This window comes from Carcharhinus amblyrhynchos, chromosome 8 (genome assembly GCF_965287045.1).
Source record: "Carcharhinus amblyrhynchos chromosome 8, sCarAmb.v2.hapA, whole genome shotgun sequence".
NCBI lineage: Eukaryota > Metazoa > Chordata > Chondrichthyes > Carcharhiniformes > Carcharhinidae > Carcharhinus > Carcharhinus amblyrhynchos.
The window spans coordinates 92203997-92227539 of NC_137331.1; the positions used below are offsets into that span (position 1 = coordinate 92203997).

At 44.5% G+C, this 23543-nt stretch overlaps 1 protein-coding gene across 12 annotated transcripts in view; it reads right to left on the bottom strand.

The window, feature by feature from the left end:
• The window catches only part of LOC145346767 (uncharacterized), a 381295-nt gene that overhangs the window by 326182 nt on the left and 31570 nt on the right, over positions 1-23543 (bottom strand). For 6 of the 12 annotated variants that reach the window (XM_080194475.1, XM_080194476.1, XM_080194468.1 and 3 more), the window contains exon 1: positions 14814-14832. The exons of the other annotated variants lie outside the window; for them this stretch is intronic. In XM_080194475.1, the coding sequence (XP_080050601.1) occupies positions 14814-14822 (9 nt within the window). In that variant the 5' untranslated portion in view covers positions 14823-14832. Of the gene's footprint in view, positions 1-14813; positions 14833-23543 lie in introns of those variants that run through there. 12 annotated transcript variants of the gene reach the window in all.

The window sequence follows — 23543 nt, forward strand, 5'->3', positions numbered from 1 at the left end:
GCAGGACTAGGGGGAACAGCCTCAAGATAAGGGGGGGCGGTTTAGAACGGAGTTGAGGAGGAACTTCTTCACTCAAAGGGTGGTGAATCTCTGGAATTCTCTGCCCGTTGAGGTGGTGGAGGCTGCCTCGCTAAATATTTTTAAGACGCGGGTTGATGGGTTTTTGATAAACGAGGGGATTAAGGGTTATAGGGAGAGGGCGGGAATGTGCAACTGAGACACGACAGATCAGCCATGATCTTACTGAATGGCGGGGCAGGCTCGAAGGGCTGGATGGCCTACTCCTGCTCCTATTTCTTATGATCTTATGACAAGCCCTCCATATACACAGGATCTGCTCAGATGAGGAGGGTCACAACAGACACCTCCAGACGCTGAAAGATGCCCTCATAAGAACAGGATATGGCACTCGACTCATCGATTGATAGTTCCAACGTGTCACAGCAAAAAAAACTGCACCGACTTCCTCAGAAGACAAACACAGGACCCGATGGACAGAATACCCTTTGTCATCCAGTACGTCCCCGGAGCAGAGAAGCTACAACATCTTCTCCGGAGCCTTCAACATGTCATTGAAGACAACGAACATAATCGCCAAGGCCATTCCCACACCCCCATTTCTTGCTTTCAAACAACCGTACAATCCCAAACAGACCACTGTCTGCAAACTACCCAGCCTTCAGGAGACCAGCGACTACGACACCACATAACCCTGCCACAGCAACCTCTACAAGACGTGCCGGATCATTGACAGGGATGCCAGCATCTCACGTGAGAACACCATCCACCAGGTACATGGTATATACTCCTGCAACTCAGCCAATGTTGTCTACCTGATACGCTGCAGGAAAGGATGTCCCGAGGCATGGTACATTGGGGAGTCCATACAGACGCTAAACAATGGCTGAATGAACTCAACTCAACAATCAACAGGCAAAACTGTTCTCTTCCTGTTGGGGAACACTTCAGCGGTCATGGGCATTCGGCCTCTGACTTTCACGTAAGCATTCGCCAAGGCAATCAATGGTATCAATGGGTGCTATTCTGGTTGGCAGTTGGCGACTAGTGGAGTGCCGCACGGATTGGTGCTGCGGCCTCAACTGTTTACCATTTATACAGATGATCTGGAGGAGGGGGCTGAGTGTAAGGTGACGAAATTTGCTGATGACATGAAGATGAGTGGAAAAGCAAATTGCGTAGAGGGTGTGGAAAGTCTGCAGAGATCTGGATAGGCTGAGCAAGTGGGCGAGGACCTGGCAGATGGAGTATAATGTTAGTAAGTGTGAGGTTATCCACTTTGGCAGAAATAATAGTTGGAGGGATTATTATTTAAAAGGCGAAAAGCTGCAACATGCTACAGCGCAGAGGGACCTGGGGGTCCTTGTGCACGAGTCACAAAAACCCAGTCTGCAGGTGCAGCAGGTGATCGGAATGTTGGACTTTAGAGCGAGGGGGATAGAATATAAAAGTAGGGAGGCCTTGCTGCAACTGTACAGGGTGCTGGTGAGGCCACAGCTGGAGTACTGTGTGCAGTTTTGGTTGCCACACTTGCACAAGGATATATTGAACATAGGAACATAGAACATAAGAACATAAGAAAGAGGAGGAGTAGGCCATCCAGCCCTTCGAGCCTGCCCCGCCATTCAATAAGATCATGGCTGATCTGTCGTGGCTCAGTTCCACATTCCCGCCCTCTCCCCATAACCCTTAATCCCCTAGCTTATCAAAAACCCATCAACCCGCGTCTTAAAAATATTTAGCGAGGCAGCCTCCACCACTTCAACGGGCAGACAATTCCAGAGATTCACCACCCTTTGAGTGAAGAAGTTCCTCCTCAACTCCGTTCTAAACCGCCCCCCCTTTATCTTGAGGCTGTGCCCCCTAGTCCTACTGTCCTTTGAGCAGGAAGAGTCTCTCCAACTCTATCCTATCCATCCCATTCATCATCTTATATGTCTCAATGAGATCTCCCCTCATTCTTCTAAACTCTAACGAGTACAAGCCTAGTTTATTCAGCCTCTCCTCATAGCTCAACCCCCTCAACTCCGGTATCAACCTAGTAAACCTCCTCTGCACTGCCTCCAAGGCCAAAATATCCTTGCGTAAGTGCGGCGACCAAAACTGCACACAGTACTCCAGCTGCGGCCTCACCAATGCCCTATACAGCTGCAGCAAGACCTCCCTACTTTTATATTCAATCCCCCTCGCTTGGAGTTGGCCAATTGGCCAACTCCAATTGGCCTTGGAGGGAGTGCAGAGGAGGTTCATTAGGCTGATACCGGAGATGAGGGGGGTTGGCCTATGAAGAGAGACTAAATAGACTGGGTCTGTACTCGGAGTTTAGAAGGCTGAGGGGGGAATCTTATAGCGACGTACAAGATAAGTGATGGGGATGTATAGGATAGAGGTAGAGAGATTCTTCCCACTTAGAAAGGTTAGCAGGACTCGAGGGCACAGCCTCAAGATAAGGGGGGAGCAGTTTAGATCAGAGTTGAGGAGGAACTTCTTCACTCAAAGGGTGGTGAATCTCTGGAATTCTCTGCCCATTGAAGTGGTGGAGGATACCTCGCTAAATATATTTAAGTCACAGGTAGATAGGTTTCTGATAGACAGGGGAATTAAGGGTTATGGGGAGAAAGCGGGAAAGTGGAACTGATCCACTTCAGATCAGCCATGATCTTACTGAATGGCGGGGCAGACTCGAAGGGCTAGATGGCCTACTCCTATTTCTTACATTATGTTCTTAAGGCGGCTTTCACAACACACGACAGCACAGAATAGCTGAGCAGAGACCGATAGCCGAGTTCCGCATACAAGGACGGCCTCAACCGGGATCTTGGGTTCAGGTCACACTATCTGTAATCCCCATGACTTGCCTGGACTTGCAAAAATCTCACTAACTGTCCTGTCTGGAGACAATACACATCTCTTTAACCTGTGCTTAACACTCTCTCCACTCACATTGTCTGTGCCTTTAAGGCTTGATTACTGTAAAAGACTCACATTCCAATTGTTATTTTGTAAATTCAGTTTGTCTTTATGTGCCCTGTTTGTGAACAGAACTCCCACACACCTGACGAAGGGGCAGTGCTCCAAAAACTAGTGGCTTTTGCTACCAAATAAGCCTGTTGGATTTTAACCTGGTGTTGAAACTTCTTGCGGTATCTCCCCCTGACAGGCTATCCCCCTCAACAGTATCCAAAACGATATACCTGTTTGAAAGGAGAATAGGCACAGGAGACTCCTGCACTACCTGCCTGCCCCTCCTGGCAGTCACCCATCTACCTGTCTGAACCTGTGGTGTGACAAACTGCCTGTAACTAGTGTCTATCACACTCTCTGCCTCCTGCATGCTCCACAGTGCATCCACCTGCCACTCCAACCGAACAATGCAGTCTGTGAGGAGCTGCAACCGGACAAACTTCCCGCAGATGAAGTTGTCAGGGAGACTAGATTGCTCCCTAATTGCCCACATCTGGCAGGAGGAAAATGCCACTGCCTTAGCTGCCATATTACCCCATGCAGGTAAAAGGATAAAAAGAATCTCGACTCACTTGTTCCTTGCTTATGGTCCTCGTGTCAATTTTTTTAATTTCAAAAATATACTTTATTCATAAAAATCTCAATTAAACCAATACAAATCTAAATGTCTATAAATTGCAAACAGTGCAGAATAAAAACATTTTTACAGTCCTATACAAATTACAGTCATTACATTTCAAAACTTAAAACTATATACATGCGTCAAAATTTACTTTGTGCCTTTTTTGTCAGATGATTGGCACACAGTTACGCAGGCCAAAGGTGTTCTGCAGTTCCCAGACCCTCAGTCTGCCTCCATTAAAAGGCCTTATATTGTGGCCTTTCCCCAATGTGCCTTTGCAGCAGCGTGTCCCTCCGCACGTAGTCCTGGACCTTGGAATGTGCCAGTCTGCAACATTCGGTTGAGGACAGTTCTTTCAACTGGAAGATCAGCAAGTTTCGGGTGGACCAAAGCACGTCCTTCACCGAGTTGATGACCTTCCAGTAGTTGATATTTGTCTTGGTGTGCGTCCCTGGAAACGGCCCGAGAGCACAGAGTCCTGCGTCACCGAGCTGCTCGGGACGAACCTCGACAAATACCACCACAACTCACTCCAGACCTTCTTTGCAAAGGCACATTCCACAAGGAGATGTGCGACCATCTCATCAGCCCTGCAGCCGCTTGGAGGGCGGCGTGTGGTGATGTTGAGACCTCGAGCGTGCATAAAATACCTGACGGGGAGTGCCCTTCTCACCAGCCAACCCACATCTTGGTGCTTGTTTAAGAGTCCTGGTGATGAGGCATTCTGCCAGATGACACTGACAGTCTGCTCAGGGAACCATCCGGCAGGATCCGCCATCTCCTTTTCTCTCAGGACCCCAAGGACGTTATGTGCTGACCACTGCCAAAGTTTTTGGCGTTTTTGGTTAGAGGAGGTGGTAAGGAGAGCACACTGAAGTAGTGTTTGGGGTTTAACCGTCCCTTCACAGGAGTTCCTCCACAAATCACTTCTGGTCACAGTGACTGCACTGATGCAAATGTGACCTGCAACCAATCCCCTTCAACGCTCAACTGCCCTCACCTGGACCTTTGTTTCGCTGCAAGTACCTTAAAATAGTTTTAAGGCAAAGGGCAGGAGGTTTAGGGGGCTGAGAGGAAAAGCTTTTTCACCCAATAGTTGAAGGGAGTCTGGAATTCATTGCCTGAAAAAGTGTTGTGCAGGCAGAGATTCTCAACATTTAAGAAGTATTTAGATATGCACATGTGATGCTAAGGCATGAAAGGCTATGGGCCAAGTGCTGGAAAATGGGCTTAGAACAATTCGATGGTTTGTCTTAGACTAGCGCAGATGCAATGGGCCAAAGGGTCTTTTTCTGTGCTGTATACCTCTATGACTCATAGCATTGCAAAGGACTATGATGCAATACTGATTGACAGCTCTGCACACTAAGAATATAATTCTGAAGGTGTATCCTATGGACCGCATCAAGTGGAAGTAAAGCACCTATCATGGAGTACAATGGGATAAAGAATCATCTGCTTCTCACTCTCACCTGATGCCGACAAGTCAACTTGAACTTCATGGGAGAAAACAATTCATCATACTGTAATCTTTTCCATGAAATGCAAGCAGTAGGGACATTACAAACTGAGAGCAGGTTAAAATATCATTTTTTTTAAAATGAAAAATCACCAAGCAGAAAACCAGCAACTTCAGCTTATGAACCCACAGCCTCAGTTTTGAGAAAACATCTTCGCCACACCATAAAGAAACCCTGGGGAGTGCTTGCAAGAAAAACACAGCTGCTCAAGAACACAGTTACTGCAAATATTAGGTTATAATACTGAAAAATGCACAACACCAACAGCTGGAATCAGAATCAAAAGACTGGCCATTTGAGATCGCAAGCTCATATAACTTATCCATCTGGTTTTGCAATATCCACATCACCTAATTTTCAAAATATAAGAAGCAGTGAGTAATGAATGAATGAATGAATTAGTTGATTATGGTTAATTGCTCAGTAATTGATTATACCGAAGGTCCATAAAGCAGTTCAAGTAAGGACAAGAATTACTTAATGCACTTGCTTGCCACGGAGGTGGGAAAACGATTGTCGGTTTTTCTTGTACCCAGTTCAAAAGCAAGAGAGAATTTAGACAAATTCATGTTTTTCACCTCAGCAAAGTCTGTAAGGAGGGAAAATAATCAACATCTTTACACCTAGAAATAATTTTCTTGAGTGCCAGAAAAATAGAGTATTCTTTATTTTGGAATTTCGCCACGGACTATGTATTATTCATGCAGTTGTGTCATTTCCTGTGTGCCGGTTTGATTTCAATCGGCACAATTCAGCAGCTGAACAACACAAAGAATTGGCAACATGTCACATCAATTGCGATTACACAGGATACCATAAAGACAATTCCTTCATGACAACTTCACACCACCACCAGCCACCCCACCCGCCCCGCCCCACATTTCTGAAGGAAATAATTTATTGTTACAGCTCCAGTTGCCATTCAATTGCTCAACCAACCAGTCTTCATTTCTGCATCCAAAAGATTGAATACTGTCTGCAGGTGTTGAGTTAGCAGAAGGTGAAGTTCATAGTAGCATAATTTTTTTCATCATATTTACATTTTCAGCAAGGGTCACTCAGTAGGAAACTCCCATCTCTTCCTTCCTCTGAACTCAGGAACACTAGACCAATTGTAGTATCTCCATTCATACTTTGATAAGCCTACTCACCACTGAACAGGAAAGAAGCAACCATTAAGTCCAACGGTTCTCAAACTGGGCTATACAAACCCATGGGGCTCTGTAAAGATTTTTCAGGAGTTCCACAATGCAGTGTAAGCCCTACAGCTGAATGACAGAATCAGAAGCAAGGATTCTTTGGATGCAGATTCAAAAAACTGCCCAACTTCTCCAGACAAAAGTACTCCCACCTAAAGTACAAGTAGACCAATACTGCCAGACGGTTGCACCTGAAGGATAAAGGATCGTTGTTTTGATGCACTATGTTACAGCAGTGACAATACTTCAAAAAGTACTTCATTGGCTGCATAATGCTTTGAGGGGACTGCTGATTGTGAAAAACACCATATAAATCTTTAATTTCTTTGACCCCAGCCTGTTGACTTTTGGCACTCTTCAGGACACAAAAACAGATGTTGAAAGAAACCAAACTGAAATAGATAATTACAAAAACATAACTCTTTGCTTTCTTGTATTGAAGTATTTGCTACAGGCTTTAGTACTTAGCTTTCTCAATTATATCCTTGTAACATCAATGTTACTTTTCTTAGCTCATTCAAAATCTAAGCCTGCCTTTTAATAAGCAACCTTTCTTAGCCAGGGTCCTACTAAAGTAATACTTCTGTCCTAATGAAATACCATTCCAAATTATGACTGCTCCATCATGTTTATGCAGTATAGAGAAGTCACTGGAAGGTGGATTTTGATTGGAGGTCAGCAATAGATCCCTGTTTGAAGAACATAAGAAATAGGAGCAGGAGTAGGCCATCTAGCCCTTCGAGCCTGCCCCGCCATTCAATAAGATCATGGCTGATCTGTCGTGGCTCAGTTCCACATTCCTGCCCTCTCCCCATAACCCTTAATCCCCTCTCTTATCAAAAACCCATCAACCCGCGTCTTAAAAATATTTAGCGAGGTAGCCTCCACCACTTCAACGGGCAGAGAATTCCAGAGATTCACCACCCTTTGAGTGAAGAAGTTCCTCCTCAACTCTGTTCTAAACCGCCCCCCCTTTATCTTGAGGCTGTGCCCCCTAGTCCTACTGTCCTTTCTGAGCAGGAAGTCTCTCCACCTCTATCCTATCCATACCATTCATCATCTTATACGTCTCAATGAGATCTCCCCTCATTCTTCTAAACTCTAACGAGTACAAGCCTAGTTTATTCAGCCTCTCCTCATAGCTCAACCCCCTCAACTCCGGTATCAGCCTAGTAAACCTCCTCTGCACTCCCTCCAAGGCCAAGTGCAATTATAAAGCAGTTCACATATGTGAAGGATGCACCTGGAGATAGTTTGACAACTTAAGGCAAAATTCCGATTCCCCGAGAAGAGAGGAGAAGTCAGTGATGATAGCTGACAGTACCCAGTAGTTTAGTATTGGTGTATTGGGATTGGCCATCTAATACCTCTACAAGCAACTTCTTCAACAAACAATAATGATTGACAGAATTGTCAATAAAGCATAATAAACAAAGGATTTGAGTACAAGGGCAATTAAGTTAGGATGAAACTATATAAAGCTCTGGTTAAACTCCAACTAGAGTATCCATCTAGCTGTGGTCATCACACTAAGAAATATGAAGAAGATCCTTCAGAGTGTGCAGGGATTATGCGAGGAGCGGGTTTAGAAAGAGGTGGTTAGTTATAAGATTTCTGTGAAATGGCTAATGCTGATCTCTCTGCAGCAAAAGAGATGTACAAGATTATAACAGGCTTAGGAGGAGATAATAGCAAAGTGGTACGTCACTAACCTAGTAACCCAGAGGCCCAGACTAATGATCTAGGGACATGGGTTCTAATCATGGCAGCAGTGGAAATTGAATTCAATTAATAAATCTGGAATTGAAAGCTACTCTTAGTAATGGCAGCAATTAAACTACCATCGATTGTCATTAATAGCCACCTAGTTCACCAATGTCCTTTAGGGAAGGAAATCGCGCATCTTTATCTGGTCTGCCCTATACAAGGCTCTGAATGGCTTGCTATGCCATTTCAGGCAGTCAAATTAGGGATGGGTAACAATTGCTGGCCTTGCCAGCAAAGTCTACAGACCATGAAAGAATTTTTAAAAAATGAAGAAAAACTAGCTGATTAAACAAGAACTAGGAGACACAAATTTAAGATTTGGAGCAAGAGATGCAAAAGGAATGAAGGGAAGGACTTAAAAAAATAGCAAATAACATCCTTGCAGGATGGTGGATGTGGAAACAAATCAACAATTTCAATAGGGAATTGGATGGGCATTGCTTTACAAGGATTGGCAGGGAGTCAAATGGGGTTTTCTAAGAGGGAAACCTCGAAAGCTTGTGAGTCTATTATCAAATAAATCGGTTGGACTAAAACCTGGTGTTGTCAGACTTTTTACTGTGTTTACGCCAGTCCAACGCCGGCATACCCACATCATCAAACTCACAACAGAATGATCTCCTACAAACTTCCAGGGCTACAAACACCTTTAAATGAAAGGTTAAGCAGCAGTTTCACCACACCCCTACCTCTCCAGTCCAATGTTATTAGAAGAGCTCACTGTCGTTTCAATAAGCAGCTCCTTTTAAACCAAGCTCAAAGCTATGGGAAGACGGTCTATGGAGACAAACTCACTGAGAAGCCAGTCGTACCCCTGGTCTGACGCCTTTTCCAACAAAGCAGATCCACTCGGAGACACCTGCCTCCACAACAGATGACAGCACAGTTTCAGAAAAGCTGGTGAGGAGGATTCAAGAAACACACCCAACTGATAGCAGATCATTGTGTGGTCTATTAGAATCACTAATGTCCCAGCTAAGGCCCCCTGCACCAGCAGGACCATTCCAGGATTTACAAGTTAACTATATCTCTCTCTCTCTCTCTCTCTCCATGTCGAGGGTACAAAGACATCTGGTCATTGTGGACAGATTCTCCAGATGAATGGAAGCTGTCCCAACAAGGCAATCCACTGCCAAGCACACAGCCAAGGTTTTGCTTAAGGACTACATTCCCAGATGGGGAATCCCGAACAGTACTGACTCCGATCAGTGAACCCATTTTACAGGTGACCTATACAAGAGTCTCCTGAAAAGGAGATCTGTAAGCTGTTAACATCACCTGGAAGTTACACTGTCCTTATCACCCACAATCTGGACAAATGGAGCGAATGAACTGAACTCTGGAAGACTAACGTCATTGCCTGGAAACACTGATTTATGGTAAACTGATTGTTAAAATGCTCATCAAGTGGTATTCAGAAGGTGTGCTGGGTTAGCTAGAAATTGACTGCATTTTTGAAGGGTACAATGCAAGCAAATCAGGGTTTTCATAAGCTAAACACAGTTTTCATAACCAACATCTGTAGGCTTGTCTCTCCAAGTTGGAGACAACAATTTCAATAATAAGATAACAAATGACATATTGTAGTTTCAACTCTGCAGTTCAGCTTTGTTCTTTAATTCAGTATGTTCAAGATCAGCACATGGGGCTGGCAGTGAAAAAGCCAGTCTCCCCAGTTGTTATCTTTCTTTTCGTTTCTATAATGATTTAATTTTAAGTTCTGTTCAATAAAGAAATTCATTTAAACTCCGTACCAGTGCTGTCTTTAGCTATTCAAAGGGATGAATGGACCTTACAATGTACAATGCAAAGAAATGTAGGTTAGATCAACCATAGTAAATACGTGGGCCTGGATAACATGCTCTTTCGGAAGTCGGTGCAGACTCGATGGACCAAATGGCCTCCTTCTGCACAGTTCTATATGTGTCCCTACATCACGTCTGACTACAATAGTCAAAGATCGTTCTTACAGCAGTGGATTGTGAGCAAGAGTAGGATACAGCTGAAATGTCGGCCAACATTCTTGCTCCAGGCTCAAGATCCACTAAAATATTTCTCAGGATGTGGGCATCATTTACAAGGCTACGTTTATAGTATGGTCCTAGTTGCCCAGTTGTTATTAAACAGTCAATTCTACTTTTGAGATTCTGCTGAAGCATTCTTAGTAAAGATTCCAGTTCATTTTCAAAATAAAATCCCAATATTTCAGCAGAAAAACATTTGATGTTGTTCTTGGTCAGCTGCTTTATTTAACCACATCATTTAGTCCATTACCTCACTGGACCATCAGGAAAATTCTGGGGGGTTATTTTTAGAAAGTTTTAAATATCACCCATCACTGACCTGATAATATTCTCACCCAATACCAGCAGTGTGCAGCAACAGACAGCTATGTTGTGCAATACTACCACCATGCTTAAGGGGAGGGGTTCAGATCAGATATAGGACAAAAGTGAGCAACTGTGAAGTGTTATGGGCCATCTCCAGCAGAACTATATTCAACCATAATATGTAACCTCAGTTTGACGTGTGCCTCATTCTTCTCCAAACACCAAGCCAATGGACCGAATCTGCTTCAGTGATGATTGCAGGAGAGCATGGCAACAAATGTGCTGCAAACCTGGTGAAGCTACAGCACAGGATGAGACATGATAAACAGCAGAGACAACATGCTACAAGATGAAGCTTAACAACTGGATATGAAATTAGAGGTGGGGTAGGCCATTTAACCCAAGTGTGCAAGTGATTCAATAAGAACAAAAGCTATCCAATTGTGGCGTTAACTTCACTTGCCTGCCTGTCCCCCATAATCCTCGACTCCCTTGTCAACCAAAAATCTGTAACAGTCTTGAACATATTCAATGTCTCTGGTTCCTCTGTTCCCTGAAGAAAAGAATTCCAAAAACTAACAACCCTCAGAAGAAATTCCTCATCTCCATCTTAATTGAGAGATGCCTTAACTGTGTTTACATAAGAACATAAGAACATAAGAAATAGGAGCAGGAGTAGGCCATCTGGCCCTTCGAGCCTGCCCCGCCATTCAATAAGATCATGGCTGATCTGTCGTGGCTCAGTTCCACTTTCCCGCCCTCTCCCCATAACCCTTAATCCCCTCTCTTATCAAAAACCCATCAACCCGCTTCTTAAAAATATTTAGCGAGGCAGCCTCCACCACTTCAACGGGTAGAGAATTCCAGAGATTCACCACCCTTTGAGTGAAGAAGTTCCTCCTCAACTCCGTTCTGAACTGCCCCCCCTTTATCTTGAGGCTGTGCCCCCTAGTCCTACTGTCTTTTTTGAGCGGGAAGAGTCTTTCCACCTCTATCCTATCCATCCCATTCATCATCTTATACGTCTCAATGAGATCTAGTTTTAGATTTCTCCACAAGAGGAAATATTTTCTCAGCATCTATCCTATTAAACCCCTTCAGAACCTTTCCAGTTCAGAAGTGCTCACTAGAGCACTTTTCATTCTTCTGAACTTCAACAAGTATAGGCCTAACCTGTTCAACCTTTCTATACAAGGCAAACCCTTCATCGCAGGGATAATCTAGCAGACCCTTCTGAATTTCTTCCAATGCGTTTACACACACACTTCCAATGCAAATACATCTGCACCTCACTCCCCACAATAAAGGGCCAACATTCCACAACATTCCATTTGCCTTCCTAACCACTTGCTGTATCTGCATACTATATATTTGTGATTCATATAGAAGGGCACCCAGATCCCTCTGTACCACAACATTCTGCAGTTCCACTCCCCACTTAAAATATATTTTACTTTTCTATACCTGCCAAAGTGGAAAACATTCTATTCCATCTGCCCATTTTTTGTCTACTCACTTATTGAATCTATATCCCTTTTCAGACTCTGCATCTTCCTCAACTTGCTTTCCTACCTAGCTTTGTATCATCAGAAAATCTGACTATAATAAAGGTCAATTATTCTCACTTAACAAGAGCTGGTCAAAGGCTTCTTCCAGACTTCCCAAAGCAGGTTCACCATAAGGCACTGTCAAGTGCGATGGACCTACTCGCTTCGACAAGTGTAGCTCCAACAATATTCAAGAAGCTCAATGACATCTAGGATAAGGCAACTTGCTGACTGCCAACCCATTCACCAGCCTAAACATTTTTGATCTAATTTATTTCCACATGTATTGGGATACAGTGAAAAGTATCATTTCTTGCACACTGTACAGACAAAGCACACCATTCATGGAATACACAGGGGAGAAGGTAAGAAGACAGTGAAGAATGTAGTGTTACAGTCATAGCTAGGGTGTAGAGAAAGAGACTTAACATAAGACAGGTGCATTCAAAAGTCTGATGGCAGCAGGGAAGCAGCTGTTCTAGAGTCGGACTTTTGTAGCTTTTTCCCAATGGAAGGTGGTGGAAGTGAGTATGTCCAGGGTGTTCCTTGATTATGTTGGCTGCTTTTCCAAGGCAGCAGGAAGCATAGACAGTCAATGGATGGGAGGCTGGTTTGTGTGGACTGGGCTAAGTTCACAACCCTTTGTAATTTTTTGCAGGCTTGGTCAGAGCAGGAGCCACACCAAGCTGCGATACATCTGGGGAAAGGCACTTTCTACAGTGCATCTGTAATAGTAAGAGTTATAGTGGACATGCCAAATTTCCTTAGCCTCCTGAGAAAGTAGAGGCATTGATGGCTTCTCTAACTATAGTGTCAGTTTGGAAGTAATAAGACAGGTTGTTGGTGATCTGGATACCTAGAAACTTGATGCTGTCAACCATTTTCATTCAACCCATATAAGCAGACAACACAGGCATGTCTCCCACTATGCTTCCTGAAGTCGATGACTATCTTCTTCATTTTACTGATATTGAGGGAGAGATTGTTATCAGATTCACTATCTCTTTTCTGTATTTCATCTCATCATTGTTTGAGATCCGATCACAGTGGTTTCATCAGCAAACTTGAAAATCGAGTTGGAGGAGTGTGGCCACAAAGTCGTAAACACACAATCCCTCCATCATCAGCACAAAGTAGCACGGCATGTAAGACTCAGGAACAGTCCTTCAAAGCCTGTTCCATCATTCAATAAGATCATGGCAGATATTTCATCTCAACTTGACTTTATCTGCCTCCCATCCTTCATGATCCTTAACTCCTTTGTCTATCAAAAATCTGAATTTAAGGCAGTATTAAGACAATGACTCAGCCTCCACTGCTTTCTAAATAAGAGAATTCCACATAATAACAGACCTTAGAAAAAATTTTCATTTTAATTTTAAACAGCAGACCTCCTTTTCTTAAACTGTATCCCATGGTTCTATTCTCTCCCACAAATGGAGACATCCTCCTGGTATCTATGACATCAAATTCCCTCATGATCTTCATTCTCCTAAATGCCAATGGGACAAGCCCAACCTTTCTTCAGGGGAAAACCTCCTCATTCCAGGAATAAATCAAGTGAACATTCTCTGAACTGCTTCTAATGCAATTATATCCTTGTCCAAATATGATGATCAAAATTAGGCAGCATTTCAGATGTGTTCTTACCAATGCCCTACCATGCTACAATAAAACATCGCAACTTTCATATTCCATTTCCTTTCCAATAAATGCTAACATTCCATTTGCCTTCCTAATCACTTGCTATACCTGCATACTGAAGTTTTTTTATTTAAAAAAACCCAGGTGTCTCTTTATTAAAATTAAAGTTTATTTATTAGTGTCACAAGTAGGCTTATTGTAACACTGCAATGAAGTTACTGTGAAAACCTCTGTCCCGCCAGGTTCTGCAATCTGTTTAAATAGTATGCTGCTTTTCTACTCTTCCTGCCAAAATGGACAAGTTCACATTTTCCAATGGTATAGTCCATCTGCCAATCTTTAACCTGTCTACACACCTCTGCAGATTTTCCCTGTTGACTTTTGGCACTCTTCAGGACACAAAAAGCAGCATGTGTCATGAAGAGACAAGGCTCTGGGGATCAGAGGATACAACCCTGAAGACCAGCAATAAATAAATAATTTACACCACACTGCTTCAGAATTATTAGAATAAAATTTATCTGAAGGGACATGCTGGGACCATTTGGATGTTTTTTTAATTAATACAAACTTAAAAAGATCTACAAACAAATGTAAAGCTCAAAACTAGGGCTAAAGTCACTGCTCCCACTGTTAAAGCCTCAGCTTCATAAAAGTAAAATGCGTCAGAAGCAGTTTGTAATATGCCAGCAAGATGAACTTCCTGCCTGTGCTTGCACATAGCAGGCAGCATAGGTCAGTATCAGAATGTGCTCACTTCAGAACAGATTCAATCCAGCAGCTCATTTGTATGATTACTGGAGCTCATCCAGAGTCTGTTTCCAAGCTCTGGGTAATGCTTCCTGGTCAGCCAGTAACCCCAAATTTAGGTCATCATGTAACTGAGCGTTTGAGATTAAGCATACTAAGCACAATTCACAAAGCCATCACATGCAAGAAAACCCGTGTGATCATCAAGCTCTCTCTACCAGCTTTAAACACTCAAAATTTACTTCATTCTTATAAAGGCACCAACACGCGCTGCGGACAATATAGTTACACAGATACTGGCCACAGTGGTATTGCAATCATTTTCCTGTCAGAGTATCCAAGCACAGCCAGCTACAGGCTGCAATAGCAATTACAGCAATAATGATCCTGGCATCTACTTGCATGCCCAGCTTTCTGGCAGGATACTAAATCGGAATCTTGACTGGTTTTACCTGCTTCATAGCCCTGAGGTAACAGCATCCGTTTAGGTTAGCATCCTCCTTGCTGCTAATCTTCTGGAAATAAGCGAATTAAGACAAGTGATGCAGTCGCTGAATTTATTTTCCTCTCTTCACATTTACAAAATGAGTAAAATAAACACTGATTAAGCCTAATCAAAAGCGTTCTGGTTCAGGGTTAGCCATGACCTCAAATGCATAACACCAAGGTTTTCACTCTGGTAATACGCAGTAATTCCCAGTATAGCACAAGTATCCCATCTACTTTAACCTATATGGCAACAAACTTCAGACTAGACACAGCCATCATTGCATTACTTTCAGCAACAAGTTCTCAAGGGGTTAAGTGCAGTGTTGACACACAAGATGAAAATTGTCGCAAATGATTTCAAGCTTCTTGTAGAAGAGTTGGCATTTAATTGCAAATCTGACTGGGCATGGCAAATACAAAAGCTAAACCCTGTGGAGAGGCACACTTAACACTAGTTATTATATGTTATTGGCAGCCATTAAATTTCCATTGCCAGTTGATTTTATTACACAAAGAAATGAACAGTTTGCAGTATTCTAATTACTCTAGTTTCTTCAAGAAGAGCATGTCAACTCTTGCTGGCAGCCTTCCACTATTTCACCCAAGTAGCCAAAATTCAAATATGATCCAGACATACAAGAGAACATCAGAACCCAATTTAATCCTGTGATTACATGTACACAATTTACACTGGGGATGGTGGAAGGGTGCAATGGCATTATCTTTCTAGATATTGAAACAACATTCAGGTATTGACAGGCTTGAATTTAGAGCAAGAGTTGTACGATAGGGAATAATAATATGCAGCTGAAAACAGGAATGAGTTTCTTGAAGACAGCTTTACCATTTGGAGGAATGATCTCCCCACTGAAGTGAGGTGCCAAAGAAGAAAGTTAATCATTTTTGTTTGCAGAAACGGCTTCATTTTCCCCCCCCCCAAACTTTCAGGGAAAAATATCATATTGACCTTCACACAAGACAATGGCAAAAAACAACACCTCAAACCAAAACTAGGCGATATGTCATTCCTGCCTGCCTTTCAGATACTGTAACACTGACCTTTATGCAAGTTTACAGTTACACCAAGGGAAGTAATTACACCATTTTCAATAAAAGATGAGTTTTAAAAAGATAGCAGCATAATCATGAAGTTCCACATGAATGGTAGGTCAAGAAAGCTGCAATAGATTCAATGGACTGAATAGCCTCTTCCTGTGCCACAAATGATTGACTTTAAATAACTAAAACAGAGTGTTTCAACTTTCATAAACTACTCAAAAGCATTGGTTAAGAACATAAGAACATAAGAAATAGGAGCAGGAGTAGGCCATCCAGCCCTTCGAGCCTGCCCCGCCATTCAATAAGATCATGGCTGATCTGTCGCTGCTCAGTTCCACTTTCCCGCCCTCTCCCCATAACCCTTAATCCCCTCTCCTATCAAAAACCCATCAACCCGCGTCTTAAAAATATTTAGCGAGGCAGCCTCCACCACTTCAAACGGGCAGAGAATTCCAGAGATTCACCACCCTTTGAGTGAAGAAGTTCCTCCTCAACTCCGTTCTAAACCGCCCCCCTTTTATCTTGAGGCTGTGCCCCCTAGTCCTATTGTCTTTTTTGAGCGGGAAGAGTCTTTCCACCTCTATCCTATCCATCCCATTCATCTTATACGTCTCAATGAGATCTCCCCTCATTCTTCTAAACTCTAACGAGTACAAGCCCAGTTTACTCAGCCTCTCCTCATAGCTCAACCCCCTCAACTCCGGTATCAGCCTAGTAAACCTCCTCTGCAATCCCTCCAAGTCCAAAATATCTTTGCGCAGGTGCGGCGCCCAAAAATGCACACAGTACTCCAGCTGCGGCCTCACCAATGCCCTATACAGCTGCAGCAAGACCTCCCTACTTTTATATTCAATCCCCCTCGCTATGAAGGCCAGCATCCCATTCGCCTTCCTGACCACCTGCTAGCTGGGTTTTTGCGACTCATGCACAAGGACCCCGAGGTCCCTCTGCACCGTCGCATGCTGCAGTTTTTCGCCTCGTAAGTAATAGTCCTTCCTACCATTTTTCCTACCAAAGTGGACCACCTCACAGTTGCCAACATTAAATTCCATTTGCCATTTCCTGGCCCATTCGCCCAGCCTATCTAGATCCTTCTGCAGACTCTCAACACCCTCCGCACAATTTGCCGTTCCCCCAATCTTGGTGTCATCAGCAAATTTCGACACTCTACACTCGGTTCCCTCCTCCAGATCATCTATATAAATGGTAAAAAGCTGAGGCCCCAGCACCGACCCCTGGGGCACTCCACTAGTCACCATCCGCCGATCCGAATAGCACCCGTTGACCCCCACTCTCTGCCTCCTATTTGACAACCAATCCTCTATCCACGCTAACACCCTACCCCCAACTCCATGTCCCTCGACCTTCTGCAATAACCTCTTGTGAGGCACTTTGTCAAACGCCTTCTGAAAATCTAGAAAGACCACATCCACCGGCTCTCCTCTATCCACCGCCCTAGACACATCCTCATAGAACTCCAGTAAATTTGTCAGACACGACTTCCCTTTAATGAAACCGTGCTGCGTCTGCTCTATCAAGCAATTCCCTTCAAGATGCTTTGCAATTTCCTCCTTAATGACAGATTCTAACATTTTACCTACCACAGACGTTAAACTAACCGGCCTATAATTCCCCGCCTTTTGCCTGGCGCCCTTCTTAAACAACGGCGTAACATTAGCCGTTTTCCAATCATCCGGCACTTCCCCGGAATCCAGCGACGTTTGGAAAATAACCACCAAGGCATCCACTATCACCTCCGCCATTTCTTTCAGAACCCTTGGATGCATTCCATCCGGTCCTGGGGACTTGTCCACAATCAGCCCCTCCAGTCTGTCGAGCACCGCCTTTCTAGTAACAGTAATGTCATTAAGACCCTCCAGTCCTACCACCTTTCCATCGCTAACACCCGGCAAATTATTCACGTCCTCCTCCGTGAAGACAGAAACAAAAAAGTTATTCAATACCTTAGCCATATCCCCATCCCCTACCACTAGGTCCCCTTTCTCATCCTCTAAAGGACCAACATTCACCCTAGCCAGCCTCTTCCTTTTTATATATTTATAAAAACTCTTGCTATCCTTTTTTATATTAAGCGCTAGCCCAGCTTCATAGTTTCTCCTACCCTTCCTTATCAACTTCTTTGTCAATCTTTGTTGACATTTAAACCTCTCCCAATCCTCTTCTCGCCCACTACTCTTAGCTACTCTAAATTCCTCCGCTTTTAGTTTAACACTTTCCTTCACCTCCTTTGTTATCCACGGCTTATTACCTCTCCTCCTACTATCCTTTTTGACCATCGGAATAAATTTCCGTTGAGCACCAAGAAAGATCTCCTTAAAGATCCTCCACTGCTCCTCAACAGACCCTCCCTCCAACGCGCTCTCCCAGTCCACATTCGCCAATTCTTCTCTCATCCTACCGTATTTCCCTCTATTCAAACAAAGGACGCGTGTCCGGGAACCTACTTTCTCCTCCTCCATCTGCACCAGAAACTCCACCATACAATGATCACTCTCCCCAAGAGGATCCTTCACCACAAGGTCCCTAATTCTACCCGCTTCATTACATAGCACCAGATCCAAGATAGCTCGCTCCCTCGTCGGCTCCAACACACACTGTTCGAGGAAACTATCCCGGCAGCATTCCAAGAACTCTTCCTCGAGCCCCCCACGTCCAACATGGGTCGACCAATCAATATGCAGATTGAAATCCCCCATAACTACGGCCGTCCCATTCCTGCACGCCGCACTTATTTGCGCGTTAACAGCCCGCCCCATCTCCAGATCATTATTCAGGGGCCTATAGACGACACCCACCAGCGTCTTCCTCCCTTTGCTGTTCCTAATCTCCACCCACAACGATTCCACCCTCTGCTCCTTGGCTCCAATATCATCCCTTGCTACCACCGTGATGCTATCCTTAATCAGTAGAGCTACGCCCCCCCCTTTTCCCTCCTGCCTATCCTTCCTAAACACTTGATAGCCCTGTACATTCAGCTCCCAGTCCCTGTCACCCTGCAGCCACGTCTCTGTAATGGCCACCAGATCGTATCCATTTGTGTCGATCTGCGCCATCAGCTCATCCGCTTTATTCCGAATGCTTCGTGCATTCAGATAAAGTGCTTTCATCCCAGCCTTCACCTGGACCCTATTTGCCGCAACGCCACCAACTATACTCACGCCCCCTACTCCCTCTATTATTAGGACATCCTCGGCCTCTTCCCTTACATGTACACTCTCCTTAACTTTAGACCTCGTAAGGTCACCTACCCTCACACCCTCCCCCCCCCTAATTAGTTTAAAGCCCTGTCTACAGTCCTCTTTACTCAATTCGCCAGCACTCTGGTCCCAGCACGGTTCAGACCAACCCCATCCCTCCCGAACAGGTCCCACCTACCCCAATACTGGTGCCAATGCCCCATAAATTCAAACCCATTCCTCCCACACCAATCCCTGAGCCACTCAATCACTTCCTTAATCCTGTCAACCCTACGCCCATCTGCACACGGTTCAGGCAGTAGCCCAGAGATAACCACCTTGTCGGTTCTACTTTTTAATTCCATTCCAAGCTTTTCATACTCCCTCCCCAGATCCTCAGTCTGCATTTTGCTTACGTCGCCGGCACCCACATGTACCACAACGACCGGATTCTCACCCTCCCACTCCAGGTTCCTCTGCAGCCCAGCTGCGACATCCCGTACCCGAGCACCAGGCAGACAACACACCCTTCTGTGCACTTTGTCATTGTGACAAAGGACAGTGTCAATACCCTTCACCCCACTATCCCCAATAACTACTACGTTCCTTTTCCCTTTCTCTTTGCCTATGTCCTGCTGCAGCACTGTACCGTGTGCAGCTTGCTCACCAACCTCACCTGCCTCGTTCTCGTCCAACTTGGAAGCAAGAACCTCAAACCTGTTATGCAGATTAAGAGGCTGAGGCCTCCGCTCCTCACCCCCCTTCCTCTTCCCAGTAGCCCCCTCTTGTCCCTGACCCTTAGAGTTAGCCAGTCTAGGGGGGGTGGATGTCACTTGCACCCCATTGACAATGGCACCCTCTCTCCCCTTGATGAGCCTCAGTGTCTGTAGCTCAGAGGCCAGCTCATTTACCCTGAGCTGGAGCTCCTCCAGCAACCTGCACTTACTGCAGACATGGTCACTGGGATGAACCCTAGGGTCCACCAGTTCCCACATCATACAGAAACCACACATCACATGCCCCTCCATTATTTACTGTAGTAGTTTTGAAAAAATTTTTTTTTTTTTTTGTTTTTGTTTTTCAAACGAACTCACCTGGCCTTTTTTCTTTCAAGCCCTTTTTGATATTAAGCCCAAGTAGCTCACTCTGCTTCCCTCTCACTCCGCTGCCCGCTCAGACGCTGCCCGCTGTCTACACCAGGCCTAGCTACAGCTAGACCAAAAGACAATAAGAAATAGGAACAGGAGCAGGCTGTTAGATCCCTCAAACCTTCTCCACCATTCAATAAGATCATGGCTAATCCAACATTCGTCACATCCACTTCCCTGCTCATTTTCTGATACCCTTACTGATCAAAAATCTGTCCCAGCCATAAAAGTACACAATGATTCTGTCCCCACGGCTGTGGCAAGGAGTTCCAAAGACTCAAACCTCAGAAGAAATTCCTCATCTCGGTTTTAAATTGGCATCCCTATATTCTGACACTATAGCCTCTGGTCTGTGATTCTTCCATAAGGGGAAACATTATCTCAGCATTTACCCTGTCAAGCCCCTTAAGAATCCCACATGTTTCAATGAGATCACCTCTCATTCCTCTGAACTCCAATGAATAGAATCCCAACCTGTTACCCAGTTTCCTAAAGACAATCTTCTTCATTCAAAGGGTGGTGAATCTCTGGAATTCTCTGCCCACTCAATTGAAGGAGGCTACCTCGCTGAATATATTTAAGTCAGGGGTAGATAGGTTTCTGATAGACAGGGGAATTAAGGGTTATGGGGAGAAAGCGGGAAAGTGGAACTGATCCACTTCAGATTAGCCACGATCTTATTGAATGGCGGGGCAGACTCAAAGGGTGAGTTGGCCTACTCCTGCTCCTATTTCTTATGTTCTTAAATAAGGGGACCAAAACTGCTCACAGTACTCCATATGCAGTCTCACCAGTACCTTGTACAGTTGCAGCAAGACTTCCCCACTCTTATTTTCCAACCCCCTTGGGAAAAAAAAGAGCCAACAGTCCATTAACCTTCCTGATTACCTGAATTAGTTTACCAGCTTTGTGTTTTGTGCACAAGTATCCTCAAGGCCCCTTGAGTTGCAGCTTTCTGCAGTCTTTCTCTATTTACATAATACTGTTCTTTTGTTCCCCCTTCCAAAATGAACATTTTCCCACACTACACTCCATTTGCCAATTTTTTGCCCACTTACTTAACCTATCAATATCTCTTTGAAAATATATCCTTCTCACAACTTGCCTTTCTACGTACTTTTGTCTCATCGGCAAATCTGGTTATAGTACATTCACTTCCTTCCTTCAAGTTTTTAAATGTACATTATAAACAGTTGCCATCCCAACACCAATGTAAAGTAGCTATTTAACTCCTCTGCCATTTCCTTCTTACCCATAATCATCTCCCCAGGTTCATTTTCTAAGGGACCTTTCTATATATATTTAAAGAAACTCTCGTCAGCTTTTATACTCCTCGCTAGTTTGCCCTCAGTTTATTTTTTTCTGTCTATCTTTTAAGGCTTTCTTTGTTGGGATCCCAGTCTTTGGGGTTTTCATTGATTTTTGTCTCCTTAAATGCTTTTTCTTTCAACTTACTATGCTCAACTTCCCTCAGTTAGCCATGGTCAGTTATTCGTCTTTAGAATCTTTCCTCCTTTGTATTGTGTGCAGTTCTGAAATCCACATTATGATCTGGAGGAGGGAACCGAGTGTAGGGTGTCGAAATTTGCTGATGACACCAAGATTGGGGGAACGGCAAGTTGTGCGGAGGGTGTGGAGAGTCTGCAGAAGGATCTAGATAGGCTGGGCGAATGGGCCAGGAAATGGCAAATGGAATTTAATGTTGGCAACTGTGAGGTGGTCCACTTTGGTAGGAAGAACTATTACTTACGGGACGAAAAACTGCAGCAGGCGACAGTGCAGAGGGACCTCGGGGTCCTTGTGCATGAGTCGCAAAAACCCAGCTTGCAGGTGCAGCAGGTGGTCAGGAAGGCGAATGGGATGCTGGCCTTCAAAGCGAGGGGGATTGAATATAAAAGTAGGGAGGTCTTGCTGCAGCTGTATAGGGCATTGGTGAGGCCGCAGCTGGAGTACTGTGTGCAGTTTTGGGCGCCGCACCTGCGCAAAGATATTTTGGCCTTGGAGGGGGTGCAGAGGAGGTTTACTAGGCTGATACCGGAGTTGAGGGGGTTGAGCTATGAGGAGAGGCTGAGTAAACTGGGCTTGTACTCGTTAGAGTTTAGAAGAATGAGGGGAGATCTCATTGAGACGTATAAGATGATGAATGGGATGGATAGGATAGAAGTGGAGAGACTCTTCCCGCTCAAAAAAGACAGCAGGACTAGGGGGCACAGCCTCAAGATAAAGGGGGGGCGGTTTAGAACAGAGTTGAGGAGGAACTTCTTCACTCAAAGGGTGGTGAATCTCTGGAATTCTCTGCCCGTTGAAGTGGTGGAGGCTGCCTCGCTAAATATTTTTAAGACGCGGGTTGATGGGTTTTTGATAAGAGAGGGGATTAAGGGTTATGGGGAGAGGGCGGGAAAGTGGAACTGAGCAGCGACAGATCAGCCATGATCTTATTGAATGGCGGGGCAGGCTCGAAGGGCTAGATGGCCTACTCCTGCTCCTATTTCTTATGTTATGTTCTTATGTTATTATAGGAGTGATGTGATAGCACTGGAAAGGGTGTAGATGAGATTTACCAGGATGTTGCTTGGCCAAGGGAGTTTTAATTAAGAGCAGCGTCAGATAGACTAGGCTTATTTTCCTTGGAGTAGAGGAGACAGAAGGGGACATGATTGAAATGTATAAAGTTGAGGGGTGTATGCAGAGTGGGCAGGAAGAAACATTTCCCCTTGGTGGAGGAATCAATGAAGGCATAGACTTAAGGTAAGGAGATGTGAGGAAAAACATTTTTATCTTGAGGGTGGTGGGAGTCTGGAACTCTGTCTGTCTGGAGGGATGGTTGACGCAGGGACCTCATAACACTTGAGGTGTACTTAGACGTACACTTGCAATATCAAGGCATACAAAGGTTATATGGACCATGCACTGGAAAATGGGATTAGGATAGTTGGGTGTTTTGTCTTTGACATGTGCAGATACGGTCAGCCCAAGGGCCTTTTTCAGTGCTGTAGACCTCTCTTGGCCTCCATGTTGCCCAAGTGCTTGCTTTAATCCAAATCACCCAATGTTTCCCACCTTCCACTACCTCTTCTTCCCCCAGTAACCCAATATCATATTTACACAAAAAAAGATGGACTGGCCAAGAAACTGAAAAGCAAAAATACCTATTTGAGCCCAGCCGAGCACTTGATGCCAAAACAAGTCACCTTGTACTTGTGGAGCAGCTGGGGCACAGTTTCCTGCTCCTATCCAAAAAAAATAGCCGTCAACCTGGCCATAACAGAAGCGTTCCATGCAGCAAGTC